Source organism: Pleurodeles waltl, chromosome 5 (assembly GCF_031143425.1).
Source record: "Pleurodeles waltl isolate 20211129_DDA chromosome 5, aPleWal1.hap1.20221129, whole genome shotgun sequence".
Lineage (NCBI taxonomy): Eukaryota > Metazoa > Chordata > Amphibia > Caudata > Salamandridae > Pleurodeles > Pleurodeles waltl.
Window position 1 is genome coordinate 1,585,709,718 of NC_090444.1, and position 23,490 is coordinate 1,585,733,207.

The 23,490-nt window shown below is 44.4% G+C and overlaps 1 protein-coding gene across 6 annotated transcripts in view; it reads right to left on the bottom strand.

The window, feature by feature from the left end:
* The window catches only part of KIDINS220 (kinase D interacting substrate 220), a 987,486-nt gene that overhangs the window by 190,003 nt on the left and 773,993 nt on the right, over nt 1-23,490 (bottom strand). For all 6 annotated transcript variants that reach the window (XM_069235892.1, XM_069235890.1, XM_069235888.1 and 3 more), the window contains exon 24: nt 2,480-2,709. In XM_069235892.1, coding sequence (XP_069091993.1) covers nt 2,480-2,709 — 230 coding nt within the window. The remainder of the gene's footprint in view (nt 1-2,479; nt 2,710-23,490) is intronic.

Genomic DNA, 23,490 nt, shown 5'->3' on the forward strand with positions numbered 1-23,490 from the left:
CAATAGCCAAGAGTGGTAAGCTCCCTGGTTCATGAAGACCAATACACTTCATCCCACGCTGCAGAAAACTTCTAAATCTTGGGCAGTTAAATCATGTGAAGAATTAAAGATTAATAATGCACTGACAGCACTAGAAACTGAAAAGTCGTTCAATACTTTAAACTGGCTCTACATGAAAAGTGCTCTGCTTAAAATGGAATTCCGGTCCCAATATCTGGGTTGGGTTGAATTGCTATATACAGAGCCTGCTGCCGAAGTGAAGTCTGGAAGTATTATATAAACCAAATGACCCATCAAGAGGGGTATCAGACAGGATGTCACTAATTGCACATATTATTCACATTGGCAGTAGACTCACTGGTGATCACGCAAATCGGAGGTGCAGAGATGCACTTCATAAATGGGGAATAAGGGTGGGTGACACAGTGCATACACTTATAGTGTAGGCAGATGACACTGGTATACTTTAGCTAACCTTCACAAATCAATACCCATGTTGCTGCAGGAATCAGAGATTCGGGATAGCCTCTGGGTTATAAAATAATAGAGATAATAATTATTATTCCCCGGGAATTAGCAAAACTTGCCCATGAGAAACTCCTGAGAACAAATTTACAATGGATGATTCTGTCAGTTAAGGGCAGAACTGTAATTACAAATATGATGCACTTTCTCCACAGATTGTATCTACTACAAAACACCAGTCAACATTTAACAAACTGAAAGGTTTGCTCATTTAATTGGTATGGGCAGGAAAGAGACGCATGGTCCGGCTGGACATCCTAAAGATGGACAGAGAGGAAATTATATTCCAGTGCACCTGCAGCATGCTGCAAAACAGTATGCAGATAAAGACAACTGGGAGAAAATACTAAACAGGGATTCCCAAATGTAGATGATGGTGAAATGCTCATTATTATTGGATGCAAATTTTAATGAGATGCATGTGAAGTTCACACGTTCAATGTATGTAAACTCTATGACATAATGGATACCTCAAGTACAGGGAAGTGCATCATAAGGGAGAATTTAAGCAGGATGCGTACCATTTTAGAAACAGCATTATAAACAAAACGATTTCAGAAAGATGTAATCAAATACCTGTACTGATGGCAAGAAAAATATTACTAGACTTAAAGAATGCATAAATCTGGCTTTTATATAACGTGGCTATTAGTTGTAACTTGGAGTAAAACTGAAGTTACTTTGTAAACAAGCACTGGCAATGCCAATACATTTCCCCAATGTCACCTATTGGATCTGCCAATGCTTTTTAGCCATGTTTTTTTCTTTTTACTTATTTCTTTACTTATCCCATTAAAGAGTAGTGCAAAAGCTCTTTTTGAAAAAGAATGTAGCTCAAAACCACTTTAAAAAATAAAATGGATGAGCAAGTTCCTGAAACTGGGGAGTGAAGCAACACTGCTGGTGGGGGGGATGGCACAAGAGAAGCAACATGAGGGTGAGGACACAGGGGCAGAGGAAGAGAACACAGGGGCAGAGGGAGAGAATGCAGGGGCAAAGAGAGAAAGGCATGGGGCAAAAAAGAGTAATGTGGCGCATAGGGGAAGAAGCACGCAACCAGGAGACAGCAACATGAGTGAGGGTCGGAAGAGAGAACCACGTAGGCGATAGAAAGCAACCTGGAGGAAGAGATAAAAACACACGAGGGAGGCAGCTGGAACACACATGCACTGTTATGAAGTGTTTAAACAAAAAGATAACCGTTTTTCCTGAAAAAACTGCTTTCTTAAAAGCATGCAGGGGCAATATAGAACCAGCCAAACAAAGAGATGGCCAGGAGGGTATGCTCCGTGGAAAATACAAACACAAGATAGCCATGCTGAAAGAAGGAATGGCGTCCAATAGAAAGCAAGCAAATAAGAGTGACAGTAAAGCCAACCAATGATAGGCAATGGGCGGACTGCAGGACCCTGTATATTCTTTGTAAGTCCACAATATGTTTTGTGTAGACAAACAGCTTGCCATGTTTCATAGGCTTGACTTAAGAACTAACCTTTGCATCCGAATGAGAGCTTAACAAGCATGCAGGTGCAGCCCCTCACTTTGTTCATGGGGCACTTAGACATTTCACACTGTTGCAGACATAATTTTGAACTACAAGAAAAATGTTTTATCTTTTTAAATTTAACACATTTAATAAACAAACACCTGTTTAATAAGGTGTAGTCATCATTAAGGACCAAGAAGCGTTACACTACAAAGAAAATCAAAAAAAGGTTACACTATGATGACATGGTACTGTACACACAAATTCTATAAGCCTAAAGGGAGGCTCTAGCCATAACACATTCCCAGCCCTTCCATGCTACTTATGATTTTTAAAACACGTTTTTTTGTGTAGACTTTTTCCCACTCGCTGTATTATGTTGCCTAACTCTGAATAATCATGAAACACTATTTTCTTTTCTATCTATATTAACAGAATTGTTCGATGCTCATTCTGGAATCAACTTACCCTATTATAAAATGGATGCTGAGGTCCAGTCATGCCGCTATAGTAGCTGCTTGGAGGTTGTGGTGGTGAGACAACCCCAGTGTGGAAAGGTCCATTGTATGATGCTGAAGGGGAACACACAGATGAAGGCTGACTCAAGACAGATGTTGCCCTTTGGGGTGCCTCTTGCAATGGCAGTGCTGGGTATGGCAGTCCTCCAATATTCATCTGATCTCTTGCAGCACGTACATCTAGACAAATGAGAATAATGGGGACATCACAATAGTGAAGGTGTCTTCCAACAATAAAACTGGCAAAGTCAATACCTCAGGCATCGACTGCAAACCTATTGGCTTTGGCTTATTTTGGTATAATTTACGATTCCAAGATGGCTGTTCAGGTGGGCTAAGGCACTGGACGGCCATGTCTGAATGGTCTTTGTGAAGCTTTATACAAACACAACGTGTGCCTCCTGTTCATGCACAAACATGGGCACACATAGGCAGCCATTGTGGAATGCTTTTTGTAATAAAGATTTAGAAAAAACGTTCAAAGATGCCTTGCCATACACCCACGTGTTTTAAAAGACTGTTTCAAAGCTAGCTTCAGTGCCCACAGAGTGTACTGCTTGCTGCAAGGCAGAAATGGCCCCACAGCAATATATGGGAAACTGCCAGTAATTTGCAAAATTAAAAAAAAAAAATACAAAAATGTCAAAGGGACAAAAACACATTGGTCCATTAGTCTCTGGAACGCAAGGGGATGGCCCTGCAAGCTGATAAAGAAATTACTTACCTATTGTAATGCCCTATCTGGTAGAGACTCTATCTAGTTGCAGATTCCTTACCGTAGAACTATCCCCAGGTGTCAGAATGGATCTAGAAGATTTTTCGTGAACAGTACCCCAGCATGCCAGTAGGTGGCATCCATCGGCTCTTTATGGCGTCGTTGGAAGTGATGTGTGTAGTGTCGCTATAGGTGCCACTCCAGCCTGCTGTCGTCCGTTTGTTTTTGTGACTTTCCAAACCAGGAACACTGAGCCACAAGGAACATGGACCTCTTGTGTGGAAAATTAGGTCCCTGAAAGGAAATTCGACCTGTCCCTAGAAATCTGTTCCCAGGGAACGGAGGAGGCCCAGGTTGCTGTCTGGCAGATGTCTAGGACCGGAATTCTCCATGCTAACGCAGAGGTAGCAGCTTTTACTCTGGTGGAATGAGCATGCAAACCGTCAGGAGGTTGCTTCTTGGCCAGTGCAGATCTCAATATGCAGCATGATCCATCGGGTGATGGTCCTCTTCTGCATGACCCATCCTTTCTGTGCTCCGACATACCCACAAAGGGCTGCTCGTCCACCTGGAACTCTTTTGTGCAATCAAGGTGGAACAACAAGCCTCTTTTTGGGTCCAGACCATGGAGTCACTCCTCTTCCTTGGATGGATGGGGCAGAGATGAAAAAGTAGGCAGGGTGATAGATTGGCCTACATGAAAGGGAGCAATCATTTTTTTGGGTACATTATAAAATAAGGAGGCTTGCATGACAAGGTCTGAAGCTTGCTGACCTTCCAGTCAGATGTTATCGCCAGAAGGAAGACCGCCGTCATGATGGTAAGTAGGCTTAAAGGGCAGTTGTGAAGCGGCTTAAAGAGCATGCACATGAGGAAAGTAAGAATAAGATTAATGTCCAATGAGGCATAATAAAGGGGGAAGGTGGAAACATATGTTGGAGATCTTTCAAGAGCCTGTTCTCAATGGGTAATATAAAGAGGGATGGCTAGTCACACAAACGCAAAAAAAGCAGAGAGAAAACTCTTTAGAGTGCCCAGACCAGAGCCCTACTGGGCAAGGGAAAAGATAAAGAAGGCCCTGAGAAAGAGGGGCAGAAAAGGGATGCGGTTGTCTTTCTGTATACCATGCCACAAATTTTACCCAACAGCAGTTGTATACAGTCTTGGTGGAGGGATGTCTGGCTGACAAGATAATGTCACAGACTTTGGGAGGAATGTTGAAACCTGTCAACTGCCACCACTCAACCTCCACGCAAAAAGGCGAAGAGTTGACAGGTTCAGGTGGAGAACCTTTATTGCTGCTGAAACAGAAGATCCTCCCGAAGGGGCAGTCTGACTGAAGGACCGATGACCATGCTCAACAGCTTGGGACACCAAACTCTCCAAGTCCAGCCCAGATATAGAAGGATGACTTGGGCCCGGTCAATCCTGATCTTCTTGAGAACTCTGGGCAGGAGTGGTATGGGCGGAAAGGTGTATACAGGAGGCCTAAGTTCCACTTGACACAAAAAGCATTGCCGAGTAATAGTTGCCTTGTAAACTCCAATGTGCAAAACTGCTCACAATGCACGGTGTTGGTGAACAGACCTAATCAAGGCTCTCCCCCATGTTGGAAGAGTTCTGTCATCACTTCTGGATGTAGATGCAATCTGTGATCCGCTAGGCATCTGTGGCTGAGTTTGTCCACTCTGTTGTTTGGAGAGTCTGCCAGAAGTTGAACAACCAGGGATATACCCTGATGTTCCAGCCATGTCCAGAGCCATAGGGCCTTTTCACAAAGGGCCCACAACCTCACACTGCCCTGCTTGTTGCAGTCCCACATTGTGTGGGGTTGTCCGTGACCTCCTGCATTATCTTCCCTTTGACAACAGGAAGAAATGCCTTCAATGCTAGTTGGATCACCCGGACTCCAGTAAGTTGATATGGAGTCCAGATTCCGCCAGAGACCAGATGACTCTGATCTCCACCTCTCCCAGATGGCTGCCTCATCACAGAAGCAACGCATCTGTCACTATTGTATACTCTGGCTGGGGAAGGGAGAGGAGTCTGCCCATGACCCAATCGGGGTTCACGAACCACCACTGCAGATCTTTTGCAGTTACCTCTAGGATCTGAACCGTCTCAGTGAGATTCCCCTGATGCTGCGCCCACTGGAACTTCAGGTCTCACTTCAGAGCCCTCATATGCTATTTGACATGTTTTACTAACAGGATGCAGGAGGTCATGAGGCCCAGTAGACTCAGAGGCTGTCTCGCCGAAATCCAGGGTAGAGGCCAAAACATTAGAATCATAATCTGAGTATCCTGGGCTCGCTGCTCACGAGGATGGGCCAGAACAGCTCAGATGAAAGGGAGCATCTGAGAGGGAGTCAGGTGTGACTTTGGCAAGTTTATAGCGAACCTCGGCAAATGCAGGAGGTCCGCCGTAGCATGAAGGCGGGAGACGACAGCCTGGGGTGAAGAAGCCTTCAACAGCCAGTTGTCGAGGTAGGGGAAGACTGAAACCCCTAACCTGCGCAGATAAGCTGCGACCACCGCCATCACTTTGGTGAACACCAACAGGCGCTGATACGGCTGAAGGGAAGCATGGTAAACTGAAAGTGCTTGTGGCCCATTATAAACAGCAGGTAACGCCTGATGGCAGTTAGGATGCGGATTTGGAAATACACATCCTGCAAGACCAACACTACCATCCAGTCTCCTTGGTCTCTGGCAGACAAGACCTGGCCCAGAGTGAGCATTTTGAATTTGTCTTTTTTGAGGAAGAGATTGATGTCCCGTAAATCCAGAACAGGGCAAAGGACCTTGTACTTTTTTGGTATCAGAAAGTAGCAGGAATAACAACTACTGCCTACTGATATCAGGACCTTTTCTATGACTCCCTTGGCTGAGAGAGCCGCAACTTCCTAGCGGAGCAAAACCAAATGATCCTCTATCAGCCATTCTTTTGTGGGAGACACTGGGGGAGGGAAAGACTGGAAAGGGAGTGAATAGCCCTTCTGTATTATCTGCAAGACCCATTTGTCTGATGTCATGGATCGCCAGTGAGGGAGATGAAACCGAATCCTCTCTTCAACTGGATGTACATGGTCATGCAGAATCACACTAGGAGGGCTTGGACGCTGAAGAGGTGTGGGGCTGGGTGGTGGACGACTTCTGGCTAGACCCACTGTGTCTGAAGGCACCACGACCGTGTACCTGCACAAGATGTTGGCCTGGCGGAGGATGGTGGCTGGTCTGTGGACGGCGTGGATTCCGAAGTCTCGAAAGGGGCGATAGACAGACTGTTGGTAAGGGGTAGCCGGGAGGCCCAAGAACTTGGCTGTAGCTCCGGAGTCCTTAAAGCGCTCCAGCGCCGAGGATGCCTTTTCACCAAAAATGCGGGTCCCATCGAAGGGCATTTCAATAAGGTTTGTCTGGACATCCCCTGAAAAGCTAGAGGTACGTAGCCAGGTGTGGCGTTGAAGGGCCACTGTCAAGGAAATCACCCTGCCCAGTGAGTATGTTGTGTCCAAACCACACCTGATGGTAAACTTGCCATCTCTCTCATCTTCGACTCCGCATTTCCTCCGGGTCCTGAGGCAGCACCTGCGCCACAGTATCCCATAAAGTATGGGAAAAACGTCACAATAAGCATGAGGTGCTTACCGACCTCAATGCCAGGTTGGTGGAAGAAAACATCATCTTCCCCAATTGGTCCAGCCTTTTGGATTCCCTATCCAGGGGAGCGGAAGGGAAGGCTCCATGGGAAGTGGAGGCCTGGTCTACCATGCTCTCCGGGTTGGGGTATTGCGTGAGGAAGCTAGGGTTGCCCGAAAGGGCGATGGTGGGAGCCAATTGTCCAGTTTACAGGCACCCCTGTGCTGGGTTTGGACAACGTCCCTAGCAGGGCATCGGTGACGAAGCACACGGTTGAAGCACCGCTGCCAAGATTTTAGTCTTAACATGCACCAAGGGAAGCTCGAGGTCCAGGACCTGCATACCACCATTGCATACAATGCACCCTCCTCCATAGCCACAGTATGAGGTGAGAGCATGCCAGTATATGGAAAGGTGTCCAGCCTGCTGGCCTCTCCTAGCTCCTCATACCAGTCCATAGGTTCTAATCGGGACTTTAGAGGGTCCTGAGACCCCTCCCATTCCTCACCAGTGCCGGGCTGTTCATAAAAATGTCCAGACAATAATTTAGCTCCTGTGGGCTCCGGATCATCGGTAATAAGAATGGGGCTCACGGCACTGGTGGGTGTAGGGAGTGTCGACGTCTGGAGCGGTGCTGGAGGTCGACTGTGTGGACCCAGCGGAGTTCTGGATCTGATTTCGGAACCAAGAGACCCCATCAGAGCCATCGGCCAGCCCGCAAAATATATGAAACGCATGGTCTCGTAAAACTCTAAGTTGAGTAGGGTTTGCTCTGGTTTTCCGGAAAAGGAGGGTAGCTCTGTTCCGGATCTGTACTTTTACCAGTGTGGTAGGATAGGAACTGACATAGCCTCACAATTTTGTCCAATCTCGCCGGTGCTTCAGGCTTATAATTGTAAAGTACTTGGATCTGCTTTGTATGGTGAGGAGGTTGCACCTTTAGCTGCTGTTGAAAAACGTTTTATGAGGCAGCTGACTGGTCTCCCGATTTGCACATCCCTGCTTCCTCTGCGAATAAACATGGAGTTAAAAAAACATTAGAGATATAGCATGGTTGCAACCCCTTCTGTTTTCGACAAGATTATGGGCGACCCTGGAATTGAGCTTTTATCAGCAGAGGATGGCTGAAGTTTTGTTCCTTCCAGGTGCAAGAGACCTTCCTTGGTTTAAGTATGGGAGATCAACACATTGGGCCTGACCACATGTGGATTGCCCCGGAAGAGGCATACGTAAACTCCATGGAGCAAGTAAAGAATGCCTTCTGGGAGTGTAAAGTAGGCTCGTTACAATCCCAAAGCAATATGGGCTCACTGACAGTAGCCTTTTTGACGTTAAAAGATAATTTTCATAAAGAGCAGTTTTTGGATGATATAGCCCCCCCCCCCCAATTGCTAGGAAGCTCTATCTACAACTTAGATATGGGACATTACCTATAGCTTTGTTTACAGACAAATGGGAGAATCAAGAGATTCCCAATGTTCATTTTATTTGTCTAGGGCTGAAACAAATGAGTACTGTTTTTCTACTCTGGTTATCGTGGCCTAAGAAATAATTGGATTGCACTACTATGCCGGAACCTTGGTGTCAGTGAATACAGGGAAGCACTAAGGATTGCCAGGTTTGATAATGGTCAACTAGTGGTTTATGCAGTTTTATGATTTTTAATGGCGATGTGGAGGACTAGGTCAAGAGAACTTTAAAGGGGGATGTACACATTTGTTGTTGTTTTTTTTGTTTTTTTTAAAATGGGTTTTAGCTTGTTAGGCATACACTTTTATTGTATTTTTCTATTTATAATTGTATGTAACTGTATTTATATGATCTTTGAGGGCAAAGATTCACAGAATAAAGAATTTGCTTGCTGAATATAGGTGGGGCCTTGAGGTGAGCAACAAGAACCAAGTCTCTCTCAACACACAATTCTTAGATCTTAGTCCCACAGTGAGTTTTAACATTTCCTTGATTACATCTTAACCCCAGCTACCAGGCTTCTGTATGCTAAGTTTTGGCACAGTACTTTACCACTTCATTCTTTCTGTTCAAAACAGAAGTCCAAAGCAGACCTGAACAACAACTACCCAATGTGTTCACAAACAGAAGAAACTTTACTAAACTTCTTTTTCTTTTGCCATAATTATGTACGCCTGAGGAACAGATAGATTCGCAAGGTCTGTAGACAGCTTGGGGCTAGGCAGTGCTTAGTGGCTCTTAGGCTGTTGCGTGCTGAGACCAAAGAATCCATTGTTTGTGCCATTGCCAAATATCTACACTGGAGCTGGATTAGTTAAAACCTAGGAGTAACCTTACTTAAGGTAAGCTGCTTTCCTCCTTTCTTTTCTTTGATTGCCCTTCATTAGTCACTGTATATTGGTACTTCAAAAACTGGGATCATTTGCCAACCCTTTTAATGCACTTTAAGCCTAACTGCACTGAGCTAAGTACTGTATCTTGAGCAACTGCTGTTTATGTGTCTTTGTGTGAGCTGTAGTTTTGGAATATATGATTATCCTGGAATCTTTGGTTTGATGTTTGTCCATAAGATTCCACATGTTAGACCTAGAGAATCTATTTATGACATAAAGTGAGTGATGGATATACTGTGTTTATGATTTACTGCTATGGCTCTAGTTAACTATTCAGGCCTTTATCCCTAAGGTGTCCAGCCTCTTGGATTCCCTATGCATGGAGTGGCATGGAATGCACAAGGATTTACATAGGAGGAAGAGACCTGAACTACAAAGCTCTCTGGGGTGGGATGTTGTGGAAGGAAGTGTGGGTCCTCCGGGGCAGTGGTGGCAGGCAATCGTCCTGTTTACAGGAACCCCTGTGCTGGGTTTGGACTGGATCCCAAGCAGGACATCAGTAAGGGCTTCATTAAAAGGGAAAAGTGATTCTGATGGGACACTCCCGGCTGAAGTACTTCTGTCAAGACGTTAATCTTGACTGCCACTGAAGGCAGAATGAGGTCCAGGACCTCTGTAGCCCTCATCACCACCACTGTGAAGGACGCTCCCTCCTCCGTAGCCACGGTAAGAGGAGAAATCATACTAGAATCTGGAGAAGTGTCCAGTCAACTGGCCTCACCCACATCTTCACACCAGTCCATAGATTCATACGGTTGGTATTCCTCTGAGTCCAGAGACCTCTCCCATTTCTCCCAGAGTTCTAGCCCATAAGAACAGGGCTCAGGCTCCGACCTGGAAGGCATGGCTCCTGTTGGGGCTGGAGTATGCGTTGGACAACACCCTTCCAGCTCCATGTCAGAGTGGGTTATAATGGGGGCGGCGCTGCCAGTGGGTGCCAGGAGCGTCAACATTGGGTGGGGCCCAGGGGAAGGTCAAAGTGGCACAAGCGTCATTGGTCCAGATCCAGGAATAGATCCAAAGGGCCCAACTGGTGCCAGGGCCGGAGCTGCCAGTGCGCAACCAGTAGGGGCCCTGCCAAACCTTTGGGTCCTAAAGGTGTGCAGGAGGGCACTGGGGCCTGAGCCACCAGTGTGCAACCAGTAGTGGCCCGTGCCAAACCCTCGAGGCCCAAAGGTGCACCAAAGAGAACCAGATGCCCAAATTTGAGGTGCATGGCCTCATAGAACTCTTAACTGGGGGGGAGGATCTCTCCAGCTCCTGGAAACTGAGGGAGGCACGGAGGTGGCCCAGGTGCTGGCTCTACTGTGGAACCAGGTCTTGAATGTTGACGCTCTCTTGTCTTGTTGGCCGATGAACGAGGTGAACCAGAAGATCTCTTCTGCTTCTTCTTCTTCTGGTGGTTGTACATTCCTGAATCACCTCATGATTTCGAGAGCGACGAGGATCTTGGAGTCCGCAACCGTTCCCCAAACCTTCCTCTCACACAAGACCTCGATCCTTGCAGTGTTGCATGTTGAGCCGCCAGAAGCTTAAGCTTGAGGGATCGCTTCCTCAAGGCCTTAGGGTTCATGGCGGGCCAATCAATGCAGGCCTTTGGGTCATGGTCACGCTTGAGAAACCAAAGGCATACAAGATGAGGGTCAGTCATCGACATTGATCAATAACAGGTGCCGCAGGGCTTCAAATCGGCCTTCCATGATGACATCTCTGCCACACCAGGAGAAAAAAGCTTTGACAAAAGTTGAACAAAGTTTATTAAAAAAATGACTAAAGGGTAGCTATTCTCGGGATCTGCACTGACTTGCATGGAAAGAAAAGAACGGACGTCAGCGTGCTGGGGTGGCGCCTATATAGGCACCACGCAGGTCACTTTCAGTGCAGATGTCGCCGACAACGCCACGCAGAGCCATTCAACGCCATCTAAAGGCTTGCAGGGGCACTGCTTGCTCACGGAAAAAACATACAGATCCAGTCTAATACCTGGGGATAACTCTAAATTAGGGAATCTGTGGCTAGAAGCCTCTAATCAGATATGCACATTTTGCAAAGGCTCACAGAGAGAAAAGCTAATGGCTTAAGTGGGCTGACCCCCTGTCCTGTGTTGTAAGTTAGGGTGGGTGGAAGGAAAATGTGAATGGCACTACACCAGACCAAAGAATAAAGAGGGTTGAATGAAACCCACTTTATGTATGCATATATTTTAAAGGATTTATTTTTGCAAAATACTGCCTTGGCTAATGCCAGACCTAAAAAAAAAGTGCATATTTTTTTTATCTTGGACAGAATCTTCACAAGGATTCCAAAACACAGCACACAAATGTCTTACTTAATTCACCAGCACAGATCAGAGGAGAAGAATCATAGCTTTAAATTACCAAAAACTTTCATTAATTTAACAAGGAGTTAGGATCTTCACCCTTTAAATTCTAGAAAGTTTACTTATGCTGACCTAAAAGGCTGATAAGTATAGTTGACTTTTCTGTTGAATTCAAGAGCATTTTCAGCAGACTACCATTGCTCCAAAAAACTCTTCTCACAATCACAGATGTAGATTTGGTTTTAGACACCAGTCCTGCACGTCTATCTGTAGTGCTACGTGTATTTGACCACTGACTCCATTTTGTGCTTAGCTTTAGGTGCCGTCACAGCCGTGGCGCAGGGATTTTCCACACCAAGCTTGTTTTCCACACAGAACATGTTTGCGCTTTTCTCATCAGCAAAGGGTTACACCGTGATGGAACAACATAGGGGATGTGGAAGGTAGACATGATAAGAGAGTCTCAGCCTGGGAATGTTTTGTCAAGGAAAAGTACAGTTCTTTCTCTGGAATGCGCATTGGGGAAGGGTCCGTTCCATTGCGTGTTTTCAACACAAACCGAGTACAGCCAGAGCTTGAAGTTCATAACCGAAGGGAGGGGGGATTGCCAGAATCTTCCTCTTGAGTTTATTTAAGGTATATAAGATGGGGAAACTTGGCACTGAGGAAGGAGCTCGCCTGAAAGTCGACGCACTATTCAGGAAAAAAAATCTCCTGTTGGAAAGACCTCCTGCATCAGCTGTTCAGGGTTCCTGGGCTTGATGCTGGTAAGGATGAAGGATTCAATTGCCATGGTGAAGCATTTTAATTCTTAATTATTTAGCTTGACTATCTATATATATTCACTGCATATATTAAGTGTTGATGCACTGCACATTTTCTGCTTTTCGTCATTTAACTGCTGTGAGTATTTTGGGATATACATGTGTTTCACTGCATTAAAGTTAAATGCTTATATTCATATTTTCGTGTGCTTTTATTTGATATCTGGGAAGTGCTTTAATAAATTCATTACTCAGACTAAGAGTGCTGCATTCTTTGGCATTGATTCCTTTAAGCTTAAAGAAGGGCAACACACTATCAGAAAAGCAGCAGATAGATGACATGCATGAACACTTTCAGTGGCGCAGGCATGCAAGGACCACGAGCAGATGCAGGTAGCCTTACTTACTGGTCAATTAACAAACAAAGAATGATAAAGTCAAGAGATTTTGCTTTAATGTGCTAAAACGCACAAACACAGACAATAACAAATAAAACATCCTACTTCTGCCATGTGTACGTCCATTCTACCCTTGTTTGTTCTGTTATGTCAGTGGTCTATTAGTTATTTCCCAAGCTTGTGTGAAATGAAGGCAGCTCCCTCAAGCTTCTTCTAAACCATTGAGGGGGAATACCTTATATACTAGAGATACAATAGTGATATGGAAGATGAGCAGATTACAATTCGGTGGGTGCAGTAGGTTAGATATGTCATCTGATAGACTACAGGCTAACAGTTAAGGAACATAGCTTTGATGTGATGTATATGAGGTGGGCCAATGAGTTGAAATGTGGAGATTATTTTGACACTGGTTAGGGTGGCTGTGTTAACAGAATGAGTTGTTGAATCTCAAATCACAGACTATTTGGGTCTGTGGGTGTGTTATACGTAATTTGAAGGAACAGAGGTGTAACGAGTGCAAGACAAGAATTAATATGGCAAAGAGTACTTGTGGGAGAGAAATGGAGAGTGGTGTGTAGCATTATGACATCACATTTGGCAGACATTAAATCGAACAGCAAAATCACCTGCAATGCAACATCAGCATGATAGTGGAATATTTTTAGGAGCACAAATCATAGTGATGTGAAAAATCACTTTTACAGGTGAAAAATCACTGTTCTTGCAAAGTAAGCAGCACTAATTACACATAGGTGCAAAATCACTATTGGTACAACATCTGCAGTAGTGTGGACACACTTTTAGGGACACAATTTAGGAGCAAATTCACATTTAGTTACAAAACCACCCTTGACGCAAACTCAACTGACCATGGAGACTTTAAGGTACAAATGCATAATTGGGAGCAAAACAAAAAAAAAAAAACACATGTAGGTCCATATAATATTTGGATGCAAAATCACCCTTTGAGCAATATCAGAAGTAGTACAGTATCACTTTTATTAGGAGCAATTACACAGTCCAGAGAGAAGTAGCAAGGCAACACATATAGGCCCTCATTATAAGATTGGCGGCAAATGCCGCTTACCGCTACTGCGATGGCCGCCAACATACCGTCGCCGTGGCTACCGACCATCCACCGAATTATGACCGTAGCTGGAATTCCACCAGAAGGCTGGGGGAATTCCGGCTACGGTCATGGCGGCGGACAGCGGTAAGCGCCACGCCAGCAAAATGCCGCTGACCGATGGCAGCAGCCATGCGTCCAGTCTCCTGCCGGACGACCCCCTGCAAGCAGGTAAGTCTGGTGTTGTGTGCGCATGTGGAAGGGGTTGGGGGGGTGACTGTGTTTGCATGCGTATGTAATGCGTGTGTGCATGAATGGGTGTGTGTGTACATGCATGTTGTGTCGTGTGATTTCCTGTGTGCCTAGATGTATGTTAGTGAGTGTTGCTGTGAGTAGGGAAGAAGGTATGCATGCGTATGTGAATGTGGGAAAGTGTGTGTGTATGAGTGTGAATGTATGTGCATGTATGTGTGTATATGTAGGGGGGTCGGGAGGTGGAGAGGAGGGTGAGGGAGGACTATGGGGAGGAGGGGGGCGGGGGAGACCCCTATCAGTGCCAGGGAAGGAATTCCCTGGCACTGATAGTGCTTACTGCCATGGTTTTCGTGGCGGTATAGAACCCATGGTAACCATGGCGGTGGGAGGGGTGAAAATGCCATGGGCGGCCTAGTGACGGCAGCCGGGCTGGAGACTGTAGTCTCCAGCCCGGCGTTCGTTACCGCCATGGCTGTCGGTGTGTTAACTTGGAGGTTTGGCTTTGGCCAAACCGCCAATGTCATAATAGTGGCAGTATGTACCGCCAGCCTGTTGGCGGTACCTCTGCAACTACTGCACCGAATGCCGGGGTCGTAATGACCCCTTAGTCTAAAAAGTGGGAAAAGATGTATGACATCACATTTGTCACATAGGACTTTAAGGTGCAAAATCACTCATGTTGCAGCATTGGGATGAGTGTGGGAAGAGTTTAGAAGTACAAATCTCACTGAGGCAAAAATAAATCACTTTTAGGTACATAATAGCCCTTGGTGCAAAATATGCAGCATTACTTTATCACATTTAGGAGCAAAATCACCTTCAACAGCAAAATTAGCATTGGTGTAGCATCATCAGGAGTATGTAAATGCTTTTAGGAATACAAATGTGCTTCTAAAGCAGTTCATGCACTCTTCACCTGAAAGTCCATGCATTGCAATGGGAACCACTTTAGGCAGGTAGACAAACGCACCAGATAGACAACTGTTAATGGTGAGTCTGAAATGCTCTTTCGGCCTGATCCACAATGCTAATGACACTTTCTTCAAATGGGTGTTGGGAGTGAACTCAAAGACCCTCTCTGTATATGTTTTATTTGATGATAAAATGAGAGTCAAAAAAGAGACAGATTCAGTAGGTCAATATCAAGTGATGAGCCTGAAGCCTTGAAAGTATTACATTATACACATGGACCACTCGGAAGTAAATTCCAGAGGGCCAGCACAATCGAGGAGCACAAAGGCATTGATGTCCAGTTGCCTCTAGGGACCAAAAGCGCAGATGGACTACGTAGTTGAACGGCTGCAAACTCTTTAATTTGGCCTTTACAACTGTCCCCCAAAGAATTCTTGACTAATCCTATGTTAGAAGTCGAAACCTAAAGCATGATTCCAAATAGAAACCGATTCAGTACCTGGAAAGGGAGAATTGTAGGTTCCCTTCAAAATACTGAATCAGTCTCTTATGTAATAATGTTTTGCAACCGAAATCCAGAGGCAAAACATTGAACATTTACTGACAACCTCAAAGGCAGTGGTAATACATTTGAACAAGTGAGTCCCCTTGGTGACCTTATCCTTTGTGAAAGTAAAAAACAAATTGTTGAAGAGTAGGCAGTGGGTCAGGAGACCACTGCCAACTCTTGAACTTAAAAAAAAAACCCGTAACTTTGTTTTTAATACAGCCCTGCTTGTTTTAAGGAAAATTGACTGTATTAAAAAAATAAACAATTAAATTAAATCACTTTGACCACTGCAGGTTACCATCCCTGTGACTGTGGCCAATTAGATTAAGTTGCACTTTTCCACCTACCTAATGAATATAAATTAGATTGTTAGGAGTTTTGGTAATGGTACACAGGCCAGTTCATGAAAATATTCACTGGTTGCAACAAATATGTTGTGACCAATAAATAGTACATCTGGCCCCAAGAGATCTTTAAAGGGTGAAATCATATATATAAGACTCTCTTTTTGAATAGCTCAGAAGACTCTCTTTTGAATTAGAGCTCAATAAACTAGGTGTCCTGGAACCCAGACGTGGGTCTGAGATACACAGGTAGCCATCGTGATGGACCCACCACAGCAGAGCAATTGGGGGAGCTACATAGAACACTACGATATTTAGTACACAATATCAGACTAAGGTTTTGACAGTCGGGAGCCACAAACAGTGCAATAGCCACTACTCAGAATCAGAGAATATTTGCCATGGTTCATTATTTCATAGAAACCTATCCTTGGTAAACAGTGACACATTTGGCCCACTGTCAGCTCTGAATGGGGAAGGGAGAGGGGTGTGCCACAGGTTGTGGTTCAGCAGCAACCACTGCAGATCTAGTGCAGTTTCCTCCAAAGCCCAAATATCATCTGCCAGGTTCCTTGATCCTGAGCCCAAAGAGATTTCAGATCCCACTGACGTACCCACATATGTCACCTGGCAAAGTGGACAAGCTGCATGCATGAAGCCAACAGGTAAAGGAGCCTCAGTGCTGCTCTCACCAAAATCCAGGACCAAGACTGGAACATCAAGATCATAGCCTAAAAGTCCTGTACTAGTTGTGACAGATGAAATCCCCTAAACTGCACCAGGTCCAGACCACCTCTTATAAAATTAAGTCTCTAGACAAAAATCAGGTGTGATTCCAGATTATTGATCAAGAAGCTAAAAAATGTTAGATCTGCTGTTGTGTGGAGGTGGTCTACAACTGATTATGGTGGGCCCACCGTCAACAGCTAGTCATCAAGGGAGGGGGGCTACGGTAACCCCAATCTCCGAAGATTAATGGCGAATACCACCATCACTTTTGCAAATGCTTAAGAGGTCTGGTAAGGCCAAAGGAGAGCAAGGCAAACTGAAGATGCTTCTGGCAGAGCTTGAACTGCAAGTTAACGTCTATGAGATTGTAGGATGGGTAAATTAAAGTACATCTAGAGCAGACAGAACTTGGGTCAGTGTGAGCAATTTGAATTTGTTCTTCCCTAAAAAGGCATTCAAAGTGTGAAACTCTAAAAAGGGACAAAGACTTCTATCTTTCTTTGACATGAGGAAATAGCAGGCGTAACTACCCTATTTCCAAAGCCAGTAAACTCTTGACAGCCCTACTGTATGAGAAAGGACTCACCACATGCAGAAAAATAAACAAGTGCTCCTCTGAGAGCAGCTCTGATGTGGGCTGAAGCTGAACAAACAGTTTGCAAATACCTAGATCCTTTTCAAGTGCATGACAGGGAGGGTGACATGGGGAAAAAATAGGATTCATCTTGCTGGTGGTAGCTTGGACCATCAAACTCTCAGGAGTTAGAAGTAAAGTAAGAAAATCAGGGTTGACAGGTGCCAGTCTATTAACTCTGGCCACTTGTCTGTTCACTGGTGGGCAACAAGGCTTTCACCAAGTGCTCGCAAAGGTGTCAACCAGATCTTAATGGAAACATCAGTAAGGGCTCAGAAGAAGCCAGCCCAGATTGAAGAACAACAGTCAGCACATTTGTTTTAACTTCAACACTACTGCATAGGAAGCACTCTCTTATGTTGGGGGAGAGGGAATCAATCTGTTATCAGGGGAAGCATCAAGCACACGGTCCTCTTGTAAACTTATATATAAACTGGCATCATCATACTGTGGGGGTAAAACATCCCTATCATCTGCATTGTCATTTCAAAGTGGCGGCAAACTCTGATCAGAGCCAGACAGACTAGCCGGTGGAGCAAATGAGGTGGCTCTGTGGTAGAGGGGGGCTTGGTGTCATTAAGAATGTATGAGAACTGGGTGTATTGGAGTGGAGTCAGAGGGCGACCTTGGTTGGAGTCAAGGTGGATTTGGCTTGGGGTCGGACACAGTGGTCAGCGTAGGATCCTCCTCCAGCACTGGCAATGTCTGGAATGAGGTTGATGAAGAAGTGACTTACACTGGTCTTGGAGTAAGAAAAGCATCAGCATCAGAGCCAGTGGAGAATCTGAGCCAGATGTCAGGCACTCAGAAACGCAATGAGAATTAATTTGCCGGCTGTCACCATACTGGAGGCTTCTGCAGATCCTTGGGGCCCGAAGGTGCACCTAAGGGAGCTAGAAGAGTACCAAGAATACAAATTATGGCCTCAATAAAGGCCTCAAGCTACTTCTATGACACAGATGGCCTGGAGAACTTGGGGTGCAACATGATCAACAGTGGGAATCAGCTGACTTGGAGACTGGGAGCAAGCTCAAGTGTTACTTTAATGCCTTCACAACTTTTTAGCTGGAGTGTGTCTGGATGAGGTCAGGTCCTGTTTTGCCTTCTTGTCTTTCCACTTCAGTTAGACTTTGATTTACCTGATAACCTCGACTGCAAAGAGGACCTGTTTTGGGATTGGCCTCAAGTGCGAGAATGGACATGCACCCGCAACAGAGAGGGAGCTGGACTTACATGACTTCTTATTTTGTTTGGCCAATGTGCAGCTTTGCTTTACGGCCCAGAATCACATTGAGGAGCATGAGGCACATTCATCACACAACTAGGAGTTGTACCCTAAGCCCAAACCTTTGAGGGGTCATAAATTAAATCTGTTTGAGACAGTCACAGCATTGTTCGAATCCTGTTGTTTTGGGTGGGGACATCGGTCCCTAGCACATTGGAATTGAAATTGAAAAACTTATCAAACTGACTAAAAATGGCAGTGAAGCTCCAGATCCGCATTTGACATCACGGAAAGAAAAAAAAATGATATTGACTTGACACCCAGCTGTGATGCATATATGTGGCTCTACTCTGTCATTTACAGGGACAAAACAAGACCAACATGGGGCTGTACAGTGCGGCCTAACACAGGAGCACTGCTGTGTAAAATAGTGAATCCAGTCTGGCACATGGGGGATAGTCTAAAGGTGAGTTACCTGCAGCTTGAAGTATTCATCGGAAGCTGGCATCTGCATAGACTAATGCTAAAATTATCCTGGTCAAGCTGAAATCTGAACTCTATGTATTCTGAGAAGCGTCACACTGTGAGGTCAAACACCTGGGTAAACATACACGAGCTAGTCAATATGGTGAGGAACACCGCTCAAGTAAGATCACCACCCCCTCCTTATGCCATATTATAAGTGAGGCAGAATCGTAGAGATATGATAAAGAGGGTTATACCAGATTCAACTTGGAAGGAATCCCGGGAAATGCAGATTACTACCTTTTCTGGAGAAGACACCTGATCGGAACATACACTGAGATCAGCCCAACATATATTATATGCAGATAATGTGGCGCTTATCTCCTGGTTCGTTATGAGCATGTATAAGTCAGTCTACTAACACTGTGGAAATTCCAATCCTATCCAGGTCATGGTTTTCTCTCTTTATGCATTCAATGGGTGACAAAAGGAGCAAACATGCTAGATGCAGAAGTCATTTTCCTCAATTTGTAAGTAATGCAAAGTTTTCCCTGTCCATTTGGGGTAAATGTGAAAGAGCTAAATATGTGGACTAGGTGACAAGTTGATGGGAACCCACTCAGCAGCTGGTCCGAACCTATTGAAGAATTGGTTGAATCAAATTGTACCCAGTAAGACAGACAAGTGAAATAATTTCTTACTTGTAGTAGTTAGCTACCTCTCACTTTAGAATGTATAAATCTTCTTGTACGTTTTCCTCAGTTGATAGTGTTTAAGAAGAAATGATAACAGTCAAAATAAGATAATCTTTTAAATCTTGAGATTTAGTTTAAAAAGGTAACACATTTACTTCCATACAATATGAAAACTGAGTATTTATGTATAAGAATATTCAACAACAGGGCTTGCTAAATATTTTAGAACCACACTTCAATTTTTAGAACGACAAACTTTCACACCTACTTTTAATGGCCAAGAGGTGAGAAGTGTTTTGGATGGAACTGAAGCATTGTGTGGTAGTGCATTGTTAGTTACAGACAGCACATTTCCAGTGAAATGGCCCCCAAATTAACACAGACATACAATTTTATTGAGAATACTATACAGCACACAAATGGTAACGTGGAAATCGGGTTTCTGTGAATATTTATTATTTGAGCATCACCAAGTAAAGTGCCTTAATTTGCTTTGATCCTATTAAAATCTGTTTCCAGCACACTTCAGAATAAAAAATAAAAAAAAGCTTCATTTTTGCTTTCTTAACTGCTGAATGTCTACAGTTCATTTACATATATTAACAGTTTGTTGTGTAACAAAAACAACATCCTTTACAGTCTTTCCTTTCATATCCCCTGTACTCCAGCAAGATTGTCTCATAATTCATTTTAAAAACTCCTCTCACTTTGCAGTCAGAAGAAAATGAAAAGTAAACATCAATCACCATGTTAAAAGAAGCAGCAATTTGTCAAAAGACACAGGCCCTCGTTATGACTTTGGCGGTCTTTTCCAAAGACTGCCGAAGCTGCTGCAGCCAGAAGACCGCAGGTGCTGGCCTTCTGCTGACCGCCATATTTGGAGTCAGTGGAGAATGTCTGCCCAGTTATGAGCGGAAATCTGACTCTGAAGAGGCGGTTGCATCGCCAGCACTGCCACGGCAGCAAGACTCCGCCTACCGTATTATGAGCCGTAATACGGCTTGGCGGAGTCTTGCAGGCATGGTGGTCTTTACCCCCTGGTGCTCGGCAGTAAGACCACCATGGCGAGGCTGGCGGTCTGATGCCATAGCCTGACATTTGACCTCTGTCTTTGAAGCACCAATCTGACAAGATAAGTAGAGATTTTAAAGACATGTTTATTTATTGCTCTGACTTTCCCAACACATTAAAAATGGGCTTGCACTCCTCCAATGAGTCGCAGCACACAGCTTGAGAAACAGTGACCAAAGTTGCAGGCCTTAAATTAAATGTGGATAAAACATAAGCTCTCATATTGGGAACAACTTATCCATCTGGTCAAACTCCTGTTAGGCCAGCTGAACTTGGGCCCAATATCTACTTCACAGACTTTATGTTGTGCAAAAGACTGCAACCCAGCTGCTGCTTAATCTTCCCCCACATACTTCCATCTCAACACATTAATGAGGTGTCCATTGGCTTTCCATCCAAAAGTGAGTATCCTTCGATACAATTCATAGTTCATAGAGCCATTCACAACGATGGAACTATGTATCTAGAATGGACGTTTCAAATCTTTTATATTGTTTTCTACCAAATTAGCAGTTGCTCTGTGCATCTTTTTCAACTGAGCAGGCGGCAGGTATTTCACCTTTCTTGCAACTTAGTTATAAAACACCCTATCTGCCAATATCAGAAGCATTATCAACTTCCTGCAATTTAGGAATGAATTAAAACCAGTCTTTTCTCCTAATCATCGTCGGTTCCCTGTGTGTATCCTCTATCACAAGCAGGCCCATGTTTCGATATCAGTTGCGCTTCACAAGTATTTTTTAATCATTTATTAATCCATTTCTGCTTGTCTTGCTTTGTTTTTTCAACTATTTTTAATGAGTTGCGTTTCAAAATGATAACACGATGAACATAGGTGGTGCAACTGCTTACAGAGCACTTGTCTTGCTATTAGTCTTTAGTATTGCTGTACGTGGCATTTTATTTAATCTGCCACACACAATCCTCTCTTCAAAAGGTTACTTTAACAAGGTATGGAGGCTAACACTCTTCTGGGGGACCTATTCCTTTTCATACATTTATTTTTCAGGGCATTGTTGATCCGTTTGTCTCCTGCGTGAATACTGTCTTTGTGAGAGCTGTGGACTGTTGACTGTCGTCATTTCCTGAAGGCTCCTGCTTTGTTCTATACATTGCATGTGCCCCAGAACCAATCTCTTTATACAGTTAGGGCCTTAGTGATCTAGCATCAGGATTGAGTGTACATTTACATGTTGAATAGGGAATAATAAGCCGTATCAGGAGCCAAAGTTGGACTGTCTCTGCCCACTCAGTTGCTTGCTCTGTCTGCTTCACAAATCACATTTGCGCAATTCCTAGAACAAATATTGTTCTTAGTTAATGTGATGATGCTCTGTAGGACATATCTTCAATTGTATACACGACTTCAACAAATGTTAATGCAGATATCACCAAATAGAGGCACTGGTATATAATGTCATTGACTCGGTGTTGACTTTGGCAAACCGTTGGCTTTTATACAATTTAGGGTAACAGCATAAAGGAAAGTATAATTACTTCACCTTGAGAAATTGGAAAACTGACAAAAATGACCAAAGGTAACAAAAACTGACTGTTGGGTGTATGGGGAACAGGCAGAATCAAATCAGTCTCGAAGTATATGAATTCCAGAGACAACACCGATATAAACAGATACATTATAGCTGGAAAAAGGCAGTGGTCGGAGATTTCCAGGTGCCATTAGAAGCCTTGACCTTTAGCGATAAATAATATACCCAGGGGCGGCTCCTCCGTTAGGGTGGAGCATTGTCGCGCCCCCACCCCGCCAGCAGCAGCTGCAGCAAATCTCCTTTAACAAACAAAATGATAATAAACCCAGTTTATTATCGTTTTGTTTGTTAAAGGGCAGGGCATTGGGAATTACGACCATGAGGGGAGTGCACTGTGCACTTCCCTCACTGCACATGTATGTTTGGCCGGCTGTCTCGGGCCGGTCAAACATACATGAGCAGTAGGCTCTCTCCAGCCCAGCAATACCGGGCTGGAGAGTCTGCCTGTGAGCACCGTGGCTGGGCGCTCCCAGCCAATATATGTCTGGAAAATGTCACTTATCCAGTGCACATCTGTTTGTGGCATGCAGTGCTGAAGATTCACATGCTATGCATATCTCTTACGACATCTAGTGTTGGGCTCGGAGTGTCACTAGTTGTTTTTCTTCGAAGAAGTCTTTTAGAAATCACAGGATCGAGTGACTCCTCTTCTCGGCTACAGTGTGCATGGGCATCGACTCTATAGTTATATTGTTTTCCCACAAAGGGTGAAGGAAGGAGTGATAGAGTATAAGGATATAAAGAGATGTCCATGCAAATGTAAATGTATATGGAAAATGTCACTTACCCAGTGTACATCTGTTCGTGGCATGAGACGCTGCAGATTCACATGCTGTGCACATCCCGCCATCTAGTTTGGGCTCGGACTGTTACAAGTTGTTTTTCTTCGAAGAAGTCTTTTTCGAGTCACAAGATCGAGGGACTCCTCCCGTTTCGGCTCCATTGCGCATGGGTGTCGACTCCATCTTAGATTGTTTTCCCCGCAGAGGGTGAGGTAGGAGTTGTGTATATAGTAATAGTGCCCATGCAATGGAGTAAATATGTATGTACATAATGTGTTTAAAAGTGATATATTTACAAATTTACAAATGTACAAGTCTAATTTTTTCTCAACTTAAAACGGCTACAGGCTCCCGGGGAGAGGGAGGGCGCATGTGAATCTGCAGCGTCTCATGCCACGAACAGATGTACACTGGGTAAGTGACATTTTCCGTTCGATGGCATGTGTAGCTGCAGATAAGAAGCAGTTATCTCCCCAAAAGCG